General features: G+C 37.7%; 1 protein-coding gene across 2 annotated transcripts in view; it reads left to right on the forward strand.

Annotated features, from left to right (window-relative positions):
• Positions 1-17,870, forward strand: part of LOC150090364 (histone deacetylase 4-like) — a 449,332-nt gene that overhangs the window by 141,578 nt on the left and 289,884 nt on the right. For both annotated transcript variants that reach the window (XM_090389832.1, XM_090389833.1), the window contains exon 2: positions 16,849-17,001. In XM_090389832.1, coding sequence (XP_090245958.1) covers positions 16,977-17,001 — 25 coding nt within the window. In that variant the 5' untranslated portion in view covers positions 16,849-16,976. The remainder of the gene's footprint in view (positions 1-16,848; positions 17,002-17,870) is intronic.

A 17,870-nucleotide genomic window follows, 5' to 3' on the forward strand; every position in this document is an offset into this window, starting at 1 on the left:
CAAACGCGCCTGAGATGTAACGCAGTTCGTAAATCACGTAATTCGTTTCTATTTTGCGTGGTAAACGACAGAACCTTCCCTTGGAGTCCCCTTTTAGTTTTAATCTACATTAATTTCTCAACCAACTGTATTAGTAAATTTAATATCGATAATATCTCTTTCTGTGGAAGATATAAAACTGTTCGTATCCGTCCTTTTTGACCTCAGGTGAGTTATTTCAAATGTTTGTATTGTTATTTGATCATTGTGTAACTTCGCATTGATTGAGTTATTCTTTAGTTTTTATGTTCAAAGTTTGACATGACAATAATACTTCCTCATGCTCGATGTGCATAATGGCTACAGAACTTTATACTTCTCGTTCGTCAGCGCAACTTTATACGTTTCCTTTGCGAGCATTTCAGTTCTTCCGGAAATAACCGCTATCAAACCCTGATTGTGTTGCCAAGTCTCAAAAATCATTAAATAATTAAATCATTATATAATTATTAATTAAATCATTAAACAACATTAATTAAAGTTTCCAAGGGTGATATACCGCCCCTTGATGTTTCTTTTGATTCTGAGGAATCTGATGATCGAAGTACGTCTTTCGGGAGTAATGTGCCATCGCCTTCTGCACTTCCGAATTCGGGTTCCTTGTCTGATATAAAGACGATACTTCAGGATTTCTAGGAGAAATCCTGACTCGTAAGACCTATCGACCAGGCAATACTGAAGAAATTAACAGTATGACAATATATCTACCCAGTTAAATAACAATCTTTGTGCAAACCCCAAAATTTATTACTGACAAGTAACAAGAAATATATAAGCTTGATTTCGAGCTCATGTCACAGCTAAAGAACGTTTTATTTTCTGATAATGCCACCAAAGCTAACAATCAGTGTTTTTTTTTTTTTAAATAATAATTGTAATACTTAGTAGTAGCATTAGTGGTAAACGTATAAGCCAAAAAAAAAAAAATAAATAAATACACACTTTCCACATCACCAGCTCATCTCTAATAGTTTGTCTGATTCTTCCTTGAATTTATTCAAACAACCTACTTCTTCCACAACACTTGATCAAAGTTTATTCTAATAATCAACAACCCTCTGACTGAATGCAAACTGCCGCACGTACGTATATCCTGCGGCCATCCTTCCTCAGTTTAAATTTATGTCTCTCATGTGTTTAGTCTGAGGAAGAATTGCATCAGCATTGAGCTTACTCAATCCATTCAAGCCTTAAACAGATCTCTTTACAGGTGCCTAGTCACCAGAAGTTTCAATTTGCAAAACTGGAGCTTTTTTGTTCGTCTCACTTATCTAATTACCCTTCTCTGCACGCGTTTAAACATCACATCTTCCTAAAATCAGGCTTCAAGATGTAGTCTAACCATTTTCTTATACAACGAGGTAATCATCAACTGGTATTACAGTGCACCTTAGACAAATTCATGGTTTTGTCGATAAAAAAAAAAATTCAACTTTTAATGACCTAACTTTAAGCGTGCAAAAGTTCACTTCCAAGAAATCCATTTTAGTTTCTTCAGAATCTGAACACCCTCAACCTAAAAATATTAGCTGTATAACTCAAAAGAAACCCGTGGCCAAAGCGTCGCAAAAATGGCTATTAATTCCCCTTCTACCAGAATTCCAAAATAATTGGAAGATTATCCGCCCTCCCGTAATTAAAATTGTCTGATGGTATTGGTAATCGAAGTAAGGATATAATCCTTCAGAAACGAATACACTGCCCTACCATTAATATCCGGAAGAATAACCACTTTGAGGACAAAAAAAAAAGAGCTTTTATTGTGTCATTTAATATTTTGTGCTGAAACCTTTTTGCTTTTATGACGGCCTTCAATCTTCGCGGCATACTCTCAACAAGCTTTTTATAAATGTCGGGTGATATGTTCCTCCACTCGGCCTTTAACGCAGCCACTACTTTGGCCCTTTGGGCGATCTCAACGTTCACGTACCTGACGATCCAATACATGCCGAAGAAGCTTGATAGGGTTGAGATCAGCACTCTGGGCTGACCAATCCAACTTTTCCACACCCATGTCCTCAAACTACTCTGTTACGACCTGAGCAGTATGGCATGGCGCGTTGTCTTGCTGATACAGGTATGGGCCTGCCCCGAAGTACAGTATTGCCATAATGTTGGAAGTGCAGAATTATCCAGGATGTCCTGGTATTGCACAGCATTCATGGTTTTGTCGATAACGACTAATGGTCCCAAGCCAAACCATGAAAGGAGCCCCATACCATGACACTTCCTCCACCAAACTTCATTGTTGGGAGGATACAATCAGGAAGGAACTGTTTCCTGGCATCCGCCACACCCAGGAATAGCCATCAGACTGGTAGAGTGTGAACCTCGACTCGTCTGTCCATAGAACTGTTTTCCACTACTCTACAGTCCATGATTCTCGCTCCTTACACCATGTTAATCGGCGTCTATCATTTGTTGAGGTGATCAATTCTGTTAAACGTGTCATCTTGCGTGCTCACTTTTGCAATTGTCTGTTCGAAGTCCAATATGCATATTTATAGCAGGTTCTGTGACATGTTGCATGCATAGGACCTGTTTCCCCATCCATGGAGGGGTGTCCGGATATTAATGGTAGGAAAGTGTATAAACTATGCCGAAGTTCTGAGACTTCTGCAATATTCCATAAAAAAAAAACGCCTGTTCAACGCGATAATGCCAGAAATACTGAATTATTAACATTGCAGACAAAACATAATTTCAATATTTTACTACTCAAACCTCGATTTTTTTTTTTTTTTTTTTTTATTTCTTAAATGAAACTGTAATTACAAACGATATCACTCATTATTTTCTATAAGCCAGATATCATAAAAAAATTACACTTCCTCTTGTATTCAGTGCAACAGAGATCAATAGGCTATAACTACAGATTTAGACAACATATAGGCTTTCAAATGCGTCATCCACAAATACAGATTTGTCTAGTAATATTTAGCAATCATTAAGATAGGTACCTAGTAGTGCGGTTTCTCCTCAGGTACAATGACGCTTATTGAATTGTTAAAGCTTAGTTAAACAGCTGCACAACTTAATGTGTTTTTTGTGAAAGAATGTACTGAAACCCGGTTGTGTTCTACCATTACGGACAGTGAGCCCCTCCCTTCTGGCTGTCGCGTGTTCCGTCATGGCCGTAATGGGAGGGGAGCTGGGGTAGGGTCTTTTGGAATGAAAATTTAAAAGTTATTACATGTGGTGTCTTTGACTATCTGATGGCTCGTACATCAAAATGAAAAAGATTAAGGAATGCATCCTTTTCGTTTTAGTTCGCCTCTCTCTTCCCCTTACATTAAGATATTTTTTTCAAAAATCTAGAAAATATTGTTCTATTCATGCATTTTCCTAATAGGATAATATTAGGAGATTTTAATCTCCTAGTATAGCTAAACCTTATGAGCTCCAGGATGCCCAATGTCACGGTTAACACCCATATGAACACTGATTTTCTTCCATCTAACTACAAAGTTGTTATATTCACCTTGCCTTTCGATTTAGTCACTAATAATAAAGCAGCTAAAGAATAACCACCTTGAGACCTGATTCTTCTCTTATTTAAAAATATATATATATATATATATATATATATATATACAGTGTGTGTGTGTGTGCGCGCGTGACCATTAAAATTATAGACCGATCACCCTTCTTAATAGCTTATCCAAAATATTCGAAACTATTCAACCTGAAATTTCTAAATTTATCAATCCCTGTTATCTCCTGAATTGTTTGTTTTCTCCTCGATGGATCTGTGTCAGCCAGCCTGGTTTCGCTGAGTCAGTTTATTGCTATTAAGGCTGAAGGAGAAACTGTGTTTATACTGATATAGTTATGGAAGGACGTTACGTGGTTGTTTTCCATGAAGATTAATTACTATATTTAATAAACCATTCATATACCAAGTGAAATTAATAATGTAGTTTATTAAGGTAATTGCCCAACCCACTATACAGTTAAGGTGACGTTCCAGGCATCTTACCAATACCCATCATCAGACCATGCTGCTGACAGACTCCTACTTGTCCATAGAAATTCATTCCATTGGAAAAGTTCAATGATGGGTCTTCCAATGATGTACTGGGTCTTCCGACCCAGTACATCATCGGAAAGTGAACGTTGAGTCCATTTTTCAAACTTCGATTCCAAGGTATTTTATGAATCCTTATGAGAATGCACACAATTGGTTATTAAGCTCGGCATCTAATCCAATGAGGAATTCAGAGATGATTTTGATTTCTGGAAGCAGAAAGAAGCTAGATGGAGCCAGATCCAGTTAATAGAATGAATAGTCCAACTGAACTGAATCTGGAGTGCAAAAACATGTTGGTACTTGTATGACAATTGCGCACATCGCATAACAGAAGCGCAAGCCTCTACACACGGCACTTTGGTGTGTGGGAGGGAGGGGAGTACATCAGTTTCGCTATTGTAAGAATACATCTTATATATCCCTCAAAATTAGTGTTGCCATCAGCCTGTCATCTAACCTCTAAAATAAGCCATTGTTTTTTTGAACTTGATCTGTTCCAATACAACAGTGAATGGTTGACAGAAGGAAAAATGCGGCACAAGAAGGGTAAGAGAATAGGAAGCAGTGAGTTGATGGAACTGAGAAAATGAGAGAGAGTGGAAGTCGGATATATAGAAACAATACCACACATAACTGTGGATAAAATAATAGATGCACAGAGAAATCAGTCGGGAAAACCAGAACGCATTTGTGAATGAACCATTAAGCAAGTAGCAAACCGTACAAGAGGTCGTGTGACAGGCAGGACCATTGATGAGACGAATAGCTACTGTTATGGAGGAGAAGGGGGAAAACTACTAGGAAAGAATCCGTCCGTGGTGCATTTTTCAATGGCCTCTCCTTGCTTCTCAGAATAACGCGCCGAGGTTCCATTGTAAGTCGACAAGCCGCAGTTGTTTCTTCCATCCTGCGACCACGAAATATGACAGAAACAACAGACCGTCATTGTTCTGCTGAGTCTTATTTTAGTTCCTTGTTACGGTGTTTGATATACGGCGGCATAGACTCTAGTGTCTGTTTCCATGCATCCCCACCCTGCACTACCTAACGCACAGCTATTTTAGGGAGAGTTGACCCAGAATTCCACCGTTTCTGCATTCGAGCTGGAGGTCACTAACGATGAACAAGAGGAGGTCTGCCACTTCGTCGATTGTCGTGCCCCACGAGCGACGAAATATACCAACTCGTCGGTTCCTATCTCTTAAATGTATTATTCCACCATTAAAAGTATTACATATGGTTTCAGTGATGTACAGTGGGTTTTGTTTACGTCATTCATAGGTATTTTATATGTAGAATCAAAAATGTTATTCATTTTTGTTGTATTGGTCTTCTTGCAAGTTTACAGTAAATTTTTATTTAATGCGCCCTTGTTTTTTTTCTGTGTACAGTTCAAGCTTTCGCTATGGCAACAAGAGGATGCATAGTTTGCTGTGTATGAGGCAGCTACGAGTACGTTGCAGAGAAACAGAAGCAGATCATGGCTTTGTTAGGAAAGTTTATTATGCATATTTTGAAATAAAACTCTGAGGTCGCGACAGATCTTGTGCTTCTCATAAATTTTATTGTTCTTTTGTTGAATCCTTGAGACAACGACGGCAAGGATATTATTATTTTAACGACTTCAAGTCTACGTTTTGTCTGTAGAGTTGGGTGTTCGCAGGCTGATTTGCATTTCGTGCGTGCTGAAACCCAATCCCTCCACCTGAGATTGGATAATTACAGCCTGGATCGAAGAGATGTTTAGAAATTCCACTAGTCAACGGAAATCGAATCCAGCCTTTCCAAAACTGACGTCAAGGTTAAAAGCAAGACCATGCATTTTCGAATTCCTGTGGTCCAGAATGAATCTAAAAAAAAAAAAAAAAAAAAATGAAATGCCCTCGCAGGTAGCAAGTGGATATCACCTTCCTCACACCTAATGGAAAAGGTCTAAGTTCGAATCCCGTCAGTGACGTTAAGGGAATTTATGTGTTTTATAATGAAATGAATATAACAAGACATTTCTTTATCCAGATGTTCCATCTTTTATAAAACCAGTGACATAATGGACTTTAATGTTTTTCTTTCTTCTCCCCCAGAATATTCTGCCAGGATTACTCTGAATCTGATGGTAATGTAGAGGATACAGACTATTACAAAACAGTAAATATCAGTCTTGAAGTTCACTTTTCCCAAAAAAGTGAACCATTGCATATGATAGGGGTGCAAATTGTGACGTCCCACACAGACCTAGGCCCCACCTGGGATCAAGGGCTCACACTCCAACCTCACTTTGATAAGATGAGAAAGAAGACGCAGCACTATGGATCGTACGACAGGATTTCGTGGGTGTGCCTAATCCAGTGCTGATTTGCCAGTACATCCTGGATTGCCTTACACCTATACCGTTCTAGGCTTCCGAAATTTGGTCTTCTGCTCCTGCCTACCTAAACAAGTACCTTGGATTGGAATATTGGTTGCTAAGGTGGATGAACAGGGTAGTGGACAATTCCCTTACTATTTCCAGATCCACTGTCCAAGCAAATCTGGACACCACCTCCCTGGAGACATCATGACTGCAAGAAATGCCCTCATTTTAGCACAGCATATAACGGGGCGAATAGATGCCCCAACTGCATCATTTTTAATCTCCTGATCAAAGAAGGCAAGAAGAAATCACTCTAATATTTGCCACCCGCTGCAGCTATCTCTGACAAATCTTAATTATTTGAGGGCTATGTTTCCTGCCAATAGCCTTGATCTTCAACAAATTAGGCATCCATCCCGATAAATTCTGCGAACATAAAAGCTGTACAGAATTAAAACCCTAGAGAACTTTTATAATCTGAATCTGTGATGGACACTTTCACCTGACCAATGAATGCCTTTCTACAAATTTAATTTTGTATAACTTTAGACTATATGTATAATATTCAAACTTTGTATATTACTTCAACCTTTTGTATATAAGTAAAATTCTATGTAAATATCCTTGGTCGAGCCCGCGTGTACTCTGTTTGTAACCCGTTGCACATGTGGTGCTTCAGTTTGTAAATAACACCCTCCTGGCATTTAGCTCTCCCTCGGTGGCCCGCATTTTTGTGGATAAATGAACTAATAATAAATATGGTGTAGCTTCTGGGTCTGCCGAATGATTCTGCAGGTATTTTGGGACTCTAAGCCAAGAATTGGCTTATGAAACTTGCTCATTTTTTTTCAGAAAGATCCACTGTTCTACTGCAGCAACCCCATTATTGAGTTAATATAGGGATTTGATTTCGAACTGCTGTGAACACAGTGAGTTATGTTTATTGATTCCTACAGGAGAGGCCTGAAGAGTTTTCTTCCCATCGGTGCCCAATATGCTTCGTTTAAATTAGTTAATTCCTTTCATTTGAAAGGCAGTCTACATAACATGCAAATCGGGCCGTGAACGAACATGCAGACTTATACAGAACTCTATGAATAAATGAAACACGTCCTATGAATAAATTACCTTTTGGAACTAGTAGCGTTTTGAGTAGCTCATTCGTCAAAAAAAAAAAAAAAACCATAATGAAAGAAGAGTGAAAAAGATTGGGTACAATGAGTTCAGGTAGTGTACAATATGTACCAAAAGTGAGGTTAACACAACCTTCATGAATCCATTTATGACGGATCGCAACTGCCAGCTTGATTTATTGCATTAATTATATTGATTTATTCTCTGCGAAGTACATTTGTAACAAATTTCCAGTCTCACCTAAGAGAAAATTCCTGCTTAGGGTTCTCAAATCAGAAAGTTAACATTCGATGTCGAAGTGTCGTATTAGAGCAACCTGAGAACCCAACTCTTCCACCCATGTGTAATATGTCCATAAATTGCGTATGTTCTCTGGTCGATTTGCCTGATTTACTGGACGAAACGCCCAAGTTTCCGTGGTGGGACTTTTTTTGGGTTCCTCGTATCATTGACGGGATTCTAACTGGGCCTTTTACACCCAATGATTATAACCACTGTGCTACCCTCGAACGCATTCTTTGTACAGTAGCAATACATTCCAGGCCTTTTTGACAGAGTTCGATATCGTCAGGTTGTATCACGGTGGAGTTGAACTAATTTTCAGGGAGCTGCCCAACATAAGATACAGTACTTGTGTCCAATCGATGTACACTTTACAGGAACGCTGAGCCAAGTTGTATTAAAAGTATCAATTGGTTTCAAAAATATTATTCATAATTCTTTGGAGGAACAAAGAAGGATCAATTTCAAAAGGATTGCCGAAAGTATACTGGCCTAATCTGTAATATTTGGGTTGCTATATGACCTTGAAGATTTAATTGTTACATTCGCATTTTGACTACTCTCCCGAAAATCTTGGTTATATCAGCGAAGAACAAGGAGAAATATTTTGCCAGAAAAATCAAATCATCGGAGACAGAACAAAAAGCATCGATTTAATCGCATGTAACTGATAAATGGAACTCAAAGAATTGAGTTTTTTCGAGTTTGAAGACCAGTTGTTGTAGTAGTGTTTTAGGAACATCAGCGGCTAAGGCCCTGTTGTCTGTAAATTGCGTGAGTTCTAAGGTCTGTTTTCTGGACGAAAAACCCGGATTCCTTGGAGAAAGACCATGCTGACCTCGCTTAAGACCGACTAACGCAGCCACGTTGAGAAAACGGCCCATAAAAATTCCTCACTTCATCGACGGGATTCGAACTCTGGTCTTTTCCACCTGGTGTGAGGAGGATGGCGATTCTACCAACTGTGCTACCCACGAGGACTTGAAGTTTATTATTCATTCGTCCATTAACTTCGAGTGTAATGTAGAAAAATATGACTCCCTCTGACTGTTTTACAATTGCATTCGACCCATATTAACTCTTAGAAGTAAATTTGCATGTTTCATTTTCCTGACATGAATGATACTTGTTTCATTAAATGATCTCTGAATATTACATGATGCTAGTCTTCGAATGACTTTAGACTGTTGTACTGCCTCGCCTATAAAGCAAATGAATACAAAATAGTTGGCGTAGATTTGTATCGATTTATTCTTCGCAAAGAATAAATCGAGGCTCCTTGCTCTATCGATTACTGAAAACAGTGGATACTTCCCCTACCAACCTAATTATTATATTTTGTACATATTACTTCAAGATGTCGGCAATAACAGTAGAACAGATGTAATTGGCATAGTAGGTTTTGATGTTTATTTAAAAATCTAATAGTAATTAACTTGATTTCACCAAACTTGGGAGTATATTATTCTGTGGTGCCGTCTAGTGGAAAAATTCCTTCTGCAGTTGTAGTTGTAGAATAGATGTGCGTAAACAAAATGGCGCACACAATGCTTAGCAGCGAGTGTTTTGTATGAAAAATTTTGTGAAACTGATAGTGCTGTTGAGGTGCACCACGAGGTTCGAGCAGGATTTTACCGCAGAGAAAAATATTGACCATTATTTTTATATAACCTATATGAAAATAATGTAACTTGGAAAACCTATCCACAAGTAAAAGTTGGGCCATTTACGAAACGATAGTTGCCTGTTTCAGCATAGGACATTGCAACCCCTTACCTTCCGGGGGATTTAGTGATGGTAGAAGAACGTTCTTAGGAGAATTTTCTTTAAAACAACTGAGATATGGATTCAAAGCGAGATGACTACACTGGAATGCAGCACGAAGTAGTCTACGTGAACTTAGAAAATAAAATTTATCAAAAGAACATAAAATGCCTGGTGATTTACTGCTTTCTGTATTTATTCTGTTGGACGATAGTGCAAGTCTGCAAAGAACTCGCGCTATGTGCTAAGGCATTGACAATGTAATGTTACCTAAAACATTTGCAAAGAGTTATGCAAATTTTAAAACAATTGCGATATTTGGGCGTAGTCTTAATTCATCTATTTGAAAAAGAGAAAAATTCAAACCGAATGAACTAAAACAACAGCAGAATCTAAAACGTAATTTCAGTTTTTCCCTTCGAAATTTTAATTATGCCAACCCAATTTGTGTTGCCACATTATGCATCCTTTCCATATGATATAAGGCTGCTGTCATTCAAATGCGTGGAAGTTTTGGCTCTTAAGAGACCCGAACCATCTTCCTAAATGTGAGAGACAGTAAATGTAAGTTGCTCGAGCGAGTACAGAGAAGGGCAACAACATTTGGCAGGGAAATGAAGGGGTCCTCTTAACAAGAAAGGCTTAAGTTCTGCAATTTGCGGCATCTGGAAACTAGACATCTCCGAGGTGTCATGATTGAGGTGTATAAGGCCTTGAATGGATTGAGCAAGCTCAATTCTGATGGGATTCTTCCTCTTCTCAGATTGAGAACCTTAAGGGGCCTAAATTCAAATTGAGGAAAGAGTTGTAGAATAGATGTCCGGAAATTTGCCTTTAGTCAGCGGGTAGTTGATTGCTGGAACAAACGTCCATGTGTGGTTGTGGAAGTTGATAGCTTAAATGAACTCAAGGAGGAACTGGACAAACTTTTAGAGGGAATGAAGTTGTTAGTTTGTTATTTGGTTTTTAGGAGCATTAGCAACTAAGGCCATATTAGGGAATGGAGTTGTGAAATTTTCTTTATTCATGCTAACTGTCTTGTTTTACGTTATTTAACGTAATCCAACAGGTTATTATTATAACTGCAGGCCCTAAAGATCACTGATTCCAATTTAATCTTAAATTGAAGCTTATAAAATCATTAAATATGTTGGACAGGTCTTCGCGGTGTAGGGTGGCCGTTTTTAGTAGTAGAATAAAATTGTATTGTTTTAAACCTTCCAGATTATTTTAAATTATTCTGTGCTGCCATCTAGTGTTAATTATTTTTCGACGCGCAACTATATCTAAAGTGTTGTCATAAGGCCTGGATTACATAGTTGGTTTGGGGAATGCCTACTTATTATAATTTAGCAAAAGCCTTTGCTGCGTCGATGTCAGGATTCTTTTCGCCCCTCTCCACTCCAGTTTGCACAGCAGTGACTTGCAGAATAATAAGGAAAATTACCTCATGATATCTTAGTATACAAGCACAAGAACAAAAATAATGTAATGCGAAGCTTCTGAGATTATTTTAATGGTTGCATTGTATTTATGAAAACGAAACCGTAGCACAGTAGTGCTGCCATCTATCATTGTGTTTACCAACTAACGAATAATGCTGCTCTCTTTGATGTGCTCTCGAGAGATAGTATTACAGTGTATTTGGAATCGATGACTATCAAGAAGACTTCAACTGCTACAGCTAGTCAAGTATTGCTGGTGAACGCTACTACATTTTACGCTTTCTTTTTTTCGTCGCCTCCGGCCCTGTTGACTTCTCGAGTGCTAGCACTGAGATCCGCAGAGCGAGATAATTAGCTGTGGAGCCATTAGTCACATTTTCCACTTCGGGTCATACCACGAAGACCAGACGTCCATCTTTCTTGTCATCAATTATGAATCGGGCGCAAACACAATCGGCCTTCTGTCTCAGCGTGCGTGCAGCGCAGTTTCGGATCGCAGCCTGCTCCGACATGAGAGGGAAAAGCGTCGACATTGTCGTGACAGGTGGCACATAAGGGTGATGCAGTCCAGGCGATTCTGGCATCAACAACACGTGTTTCAATCAAGTTATGAAGACAACAGTTGGCCTCTTGAACGGAATCCTTTGCCTCCCCTCCATCCAAGAGGGGAAAGAAAGATTCCGTTATATCAGTAAGCTTAAGCACGGGGATGATAACGAAAGCTAATAACCCAATGCAATGGTATTCAGAAGACTAATTGCAAAATACTAAGTGCGCATGCGTCGAATTTGATACTTTTTCTGCGCAGGAATCAAAATAATTTTGACACCAGATCTGCGACATTTGGGAGAGAGAAAGGGAGATAAGAGGAAGAAATGTACTAACGGTGACGAAAAATAAAGCGATAAAAAGACAGAGAAATAGATAAAAGTATAGATAGACTAAAAGAGAAATAGACAATTAGAAAAAGTAGAAAAACAAAAAAATATATATGAAAATAGAAAAAAAAAGAAATAGATAAAACAGAAATAAGCAACTAGAAAAAGACAAGATAAAAAGTGGAAAAACAAAAATATAGAATTAAACGAAAAGAGCGAAAAAATTCCGATGAAAAATAGAGCGCAAAAAAGGAAGAAAAATGAGTGCTAAATAAAAACAGACAGAGACGAAGAAGAAAATACAAGCGAGAGAGAAAAATATAGAATTGGGGAATGCGAAAATATAGAAATAGGTAAATTAGATAAAGGACAAAATCGAAATGGGAAAAAAAATGTGGAAAACATCGCTAAAAAAAAAACAAACAGCGCAAAAATGCAGATAAAAATATAAGTAGACAAACAGGAGCGAAGAAAACAGAGTAAATAAACAGCAGAACGAAAATAAAGACATATAAAAGACAAAGGAAATTAAAATATTTATAATATTTCAACAATTTTTAAAATATTTATAATATTTCAACAATTTTTAAAATATTTTATATTTTAATTTAATGTTATCGAAACTGTATTTTAATTAATATCTTAACATTTTAAAATATTTTTAAAAATGTAGAAAAAAATTTTTCTATATTTTAATAAAATATGAAATAATTTATATTTTATTAAAATATAGATTATTTTATTTTTGAAAATTTAAGAGATTTTAATAACATTGAGACTATTAACGTTTATAAAAATATGTTAATTATTAACATATATTATCCAATAATAATTATTAACATTCCAATTTTTTGAATTAAGTTACAGTTATAAAGAGAGCGAAAAATACAGATGAAATAGCTAAAACACTATTGTATGAGATACAAATCAATTTTAGATCTGAGCTACATGATAGAATATTATGGCAACACTGTTATATTGATTATTTATGTACATAAATTCTTTTTATTTCTATTTTTATTATATTATTACTTACCGGATTTATTTACTATTAAAATTTAAATTTTTATGAAGAATTAAATTATATCTTGAAAATAAACTTTGTAAGAACATGTCATTCTTTTATTTATTCCATATCGAAATTGTAAATGTATGATCCATAGAAGAATATGTACAAATAATGGCCGAATATTTTTAAAATTGATTGCAGAACTTTTTAGCGAGATTCGCGCATTGTAACCGTGTTAAGTGTTGAAACCTGTTCGAAAAAATGAATAAATAAAAGAGTGAACGGAGGAGAAAGAATGTGATATTACTAATAGTGTAGGAATAATTGATATTAATCATGATAAAAGAAATATCAGTTGGTTGCTGGCCCTTGTGGGTAGTACAGTTAGTAGATTCGCCGTCCTCACTACACCGGGTGGAAAAGGCCTGGGTTCGTATCCCTTCGTTCCCGTAATGAATTTTTATGGGCCTTTGTGAAAGTTGACGTAATGAATTTTTATGGGCCTTTTTCACAAAGGCCCATAAAAATTCATTACGACAACGTGGCTCAGTTAGTTGATCTCAGATGAGGGTAACATGATTTTTGCTCCCGCAAACTGAGGTTTTTCGTCCAGCAAACAGAAAATCGACCTGTGAACACACGCAGTTTACAAATAACATACTCGGAGCAATATGGCCTTAGTCGCTGATGCTCCTAAAACCCTATTAAAACAACAACTTGATTGCCTAAAGACAAGACCTACAGATATTCTTTCTTTTTTCAACATCCATCCATCAAAGTTTTAAAGTATTATAATATGAACACCTTTTTATGTTCAGGATACGTTTTAAATCTTTACCTTGAAGGTAAATGTGTCATTTGCAAGTTCCATGGTACTTTAAGCCTCTTTTAGTTAATCGTAATTTAGTTCTCTTCTCCCATTGTAAGTTAGTGTATTGCTCTTTCTCTGTCAGAGTTCCAGCCATATGTGGTATGCGTATCATTCTTATCCTGTGTCTGCAATCAGCATAAGATTAAGACCACTGCGTAACCTACGTTGACCTCCTTTCAAACCGTTGAACGTAGAAAGTGCACTTAAGTGTATTAGATGAATGAACAATTTATGAAGCCCCTCACAATTTGTAGTGATTTTTCAACAGGGACGAAAGTGTAGTAAATGTATTTAACATCACGCTTTGTACATTTTCATAAATTTATAATTTATGAAAACGTACAAGTTTGTACGTTTGGAGCCATCTATAGAGTGGCCCCATCTTGTTGAGTGCACCTTCCAGTACTTTGCGCACACGGTGCACGTAGGGCGCATCTCTGGAAGTTTTAAGGGTGCCACTCCATAGGACCTCTGTATCTTCTTGTACGAGGTTAATAGCGTCTGCCAACCATTGAGCAAGCTTAAGCTCATGATCCTGTAAGGTCTACATATGACATTAAAACATGGGTAGGTAATTTTGAAAGGAAAAAAAAAAAGACTGGTTCTGCTCTCAAAAAGAAGCCTCCATAGTGGAATAAGAAGGGCTGTACACCAGAAAACGTCTCAACTGTCAGACCCATAAATACTTCGTTTCAGCATTCAGTTTTATTGCTGCTTAGAATGCAGCTTGTAGTCGCGACTCCTGAACACTTCCGAACTGGGTCAGAGAGGTTTACAATTAGGTGGTCTTGCTGATGTATAAATGGACGGATGAAACAATACAGTGTTAAGATCTGTTGTCAGGTTCTGCTTTCCAAACAAGCAATAAACTGACCAATTCTTGAAATCCATAATTCGAAAAAATACAGTTAATCAAAATGGTGGCCGTAGCCTCCGTGCTAGCCGCTGTGGGCACCATGGTACGATACTATTCCTGGACACCAGAGGTTTTCATCCCCTAAATTCATAAAGTGCGCATATTTTTCAGACACAACAATCATTCCTCATGGCCTTAGCTGTCTCGAAGTTTATTCTAAGAGAATCATTTTAGAAGTATAGTGTGTGTGATCACTGCAAACTATGAACAGATGTCCCAGAACGACTTGCATACACTTTGAACTTAACATAATTACTACGAGGATCGACGTTTATCTCCCATTGGTGAGGCACACTATCAATCGCAGCTCTGAATTCGGCCTTGTTCAAGTGAGGCATAGTGTGCACAGTGTTAGGTCAGGCGCCACCTGTGGTTTCCCACATCTGCGCGTTCAAGTGAGGCAGTGAGACAGCCGTGTTGATAGCGTCTTTAAATCCAAACCGCGGCTCCATCTTGCTGAGTGCACCTTCCAGTACTTCACGCACACGGTGCACATAGGGCGTATCTCTGGCAGTTTTAAGGGTGCCACTCCATAGGACCTCTGTATCTTCTTGTACGAGGTTAATAGCGTCTACCAATCATTGAGCAAGCTTAAGCTCATGATCCTGTAAGGTCTACGTATGACATTAAAACATAGGTAGGTAATTTTGAAAGAAAAAAAAAAGACTGGCTCTGCTCTCAAAAAGAAGCCTCACAGTGGAATAAGAAGGGCCTGTACACCAGGAAACGTTGCAACTGTCAGAACTACTCTCATACAGAGTCCAAAGTGTTCTTCAATTTGGCTTGCACTGTCATTGAACTTATGCAATGATTGTACGACGAATATTGCACCAGGACTTAAATTTGCATCTTTACAAAGTACAGGTACTGCAATAATTAAAACCTCGCGATACCTTCCGTGAAATTGTGTCAAGAAATGCTGACAAGAATAGATCATGATGAGGACTTTATTCACAATCTATGGAAGTCTGATGAAGCTTACTTTTATTTAAACGGTTTTTGTGAATAAACAAAACTCTCGTTATTGGTCGGAAGGAAACCTTCGCCAATTTCTCCAGCAACCATTGAACAGTGATCGAGTAACAGTGTGGTGTGCAATTTCATTACATGGCATTGTCGGGGCCCATATTTTTTTGAAGATGATAATGGAAGGGTAGCAACTGTGACGTCAGGCTGCTATGCTAACATTATCTCAACTTTTTTTAACTGCTCTACTATCCACTAGGTTTCCTGAAGTTTATGAGGCCAGTTGGTTTCAACAAGATGTCTTATACCGCAAGGGTGCAATGGACGCGGTACGCCGTTTTCATAACCGCATCATCTCCAAGAATCGTGCCATTTCTTGGCCTCCAAGGTCCTCAAACCTGTCAACATGTGACTTGTTTTCACTGGGACACTTAAAAAACAAGTTGTACTCGCATCACTTGCACAATATTGAAGATCTAAAAGAATTTATGAAGAAATTGCTGTAAATCCATTTGAGATGCTACGCCGAGTCATGGGAGTGGAAAATTAGAACGCCTGCGCGGAGACGAAGGCCACCTCGAGGATATCATCTTCAAAGAATAAAAGGCATATTCATAATTTGTCAAACGCCGATTCTTTATTTAATTATCGCGTTTTAATTTTTTTTTCTGTTTTAAAACGAATTTTTAGAAATTTGCTTCTGTTTCCCTGCCCCAATCTGGACAGTCAATACTAGCACGATTTCTAACGGGAGTTCTCTCGCACAAACTACAGCAATGCCAGCTTGTAACAGTTTGCGCGAATGAATTCGCGTTATAGTTCTAGTATTGGAACACCAGCAACTTATTGCTGGCGTTCCAACTTCAGAAATTCTCCTCGCAACCCTTCGCGTTGAATTTTGTGTAACAATATACTGCAACTTTGGACTTTTAAGCTAATAATGTCAAAACATAAATACATATTTTCTATTAAAACTAATTGAATATTCTAAATTTGCTTACTCTGTTGGCTAATAGAGATGCTTTTGTAATGGCGGAATACAGCTGACTTGGGAACTGATTTAAGATAGGAAAGAAGGAACTTTAATTTTACCATATAATTTCTCATTCTGCAATTTCGCATTACCGAAATGCTCATACTTTGCTTTTATTTCTTCTCTTTCAGTCATAATGGCTTCAGGAGGAGCAGCGAGCCAATTGTGACCTCCATGGTGCTGCGTTAGAAGTTCAGAAATTCATGCGTCTCTGGTCCCTCCTTCCCTTAGAATCCAGTGGCACCCGGTGAACGGACCAATGATGGAACCAACAACTACTTCAGGTAAATGTTCAATTTACTTCATAGCTGGATCAGGACGGCTTAAGTTGTTTGGCTAGGACCCCAGATAGTCTATCCATCTTGTGGATAGACTAGTTGGGGGTCCTGTCAAAATCGTGCTACAATAAAAAAAAATAAAAAAAAAAATCACGACGTATTATTAACTTATGTTCAACTGCCATAATAATGAAAATTTAACTTCGAATCGTAGAAGAGAATAAAAAGGAAATTTTAAATATAAACTTACTTGTCAACATTGGATGTCATCACCCTAATCCAACAAGTTTCAGCTGCTTGCATTTTTATTTTTTTCTCAAAAAATTGCCGTTGTATTTGGCCTGTTGCCTATTAAGTATTTATTTCTATAAAATACCAAGACCAGTTTTCGTAGAAGTATACGACTCGAGCCTGATTTTTTTTGTTGTGCAGTTGACTCTTTCTGTTCTTGTTCCTGGGTTTGGCGACATGTTTTTTCTCTTTACCAAACATCTTTCAGAATTTTCTGGTTGTGTAGATTTATCTGGTTGGTTACTTACCAGTTAATGATTATACGAGGGCTGTTTACTAAAGAATGATCATATTTCCCCCCCTACAACATACCTTTATTAAGCAGCAATATTTTTATGGTCCTTTTCAAAGTAGTCTCCATTCTTCAAAAACATGGTGGAAGCCATATTTTGACATGCGTTTGAGAATTGCCTCCGATGTCTTTACTTCTGACGATGGGAAACGTTTTCTACGCAGCTCCTTCTTTAACTTTGGAAAAAAAGAAAAATCTCAGTGTGCTAGTTCAGGACTGTAGGGCGAGTGAGAAACACATTTGACATTAATGCTGGGTAAGCACTCGACGACAGTATGAACACTGTGAGGTT

The sequence above is a fragment of the Mastigoproctus giganteus genome, chromosome 2 (assembly GCF_048544385.1).
Source record: "Mastigoproctus giganteus isolate SK-2022 chromosome 2, ASM4854438v1, whole genome shotgun sequence".
Classification (NCBI taxonomy): domain Eukaryota; kingdom Metazoa; phylum Arthropoda; class Arachnida; order Uropygi; family Thelyphonidae; genus Mastigoproctus; species Mastigoproctus giganteus.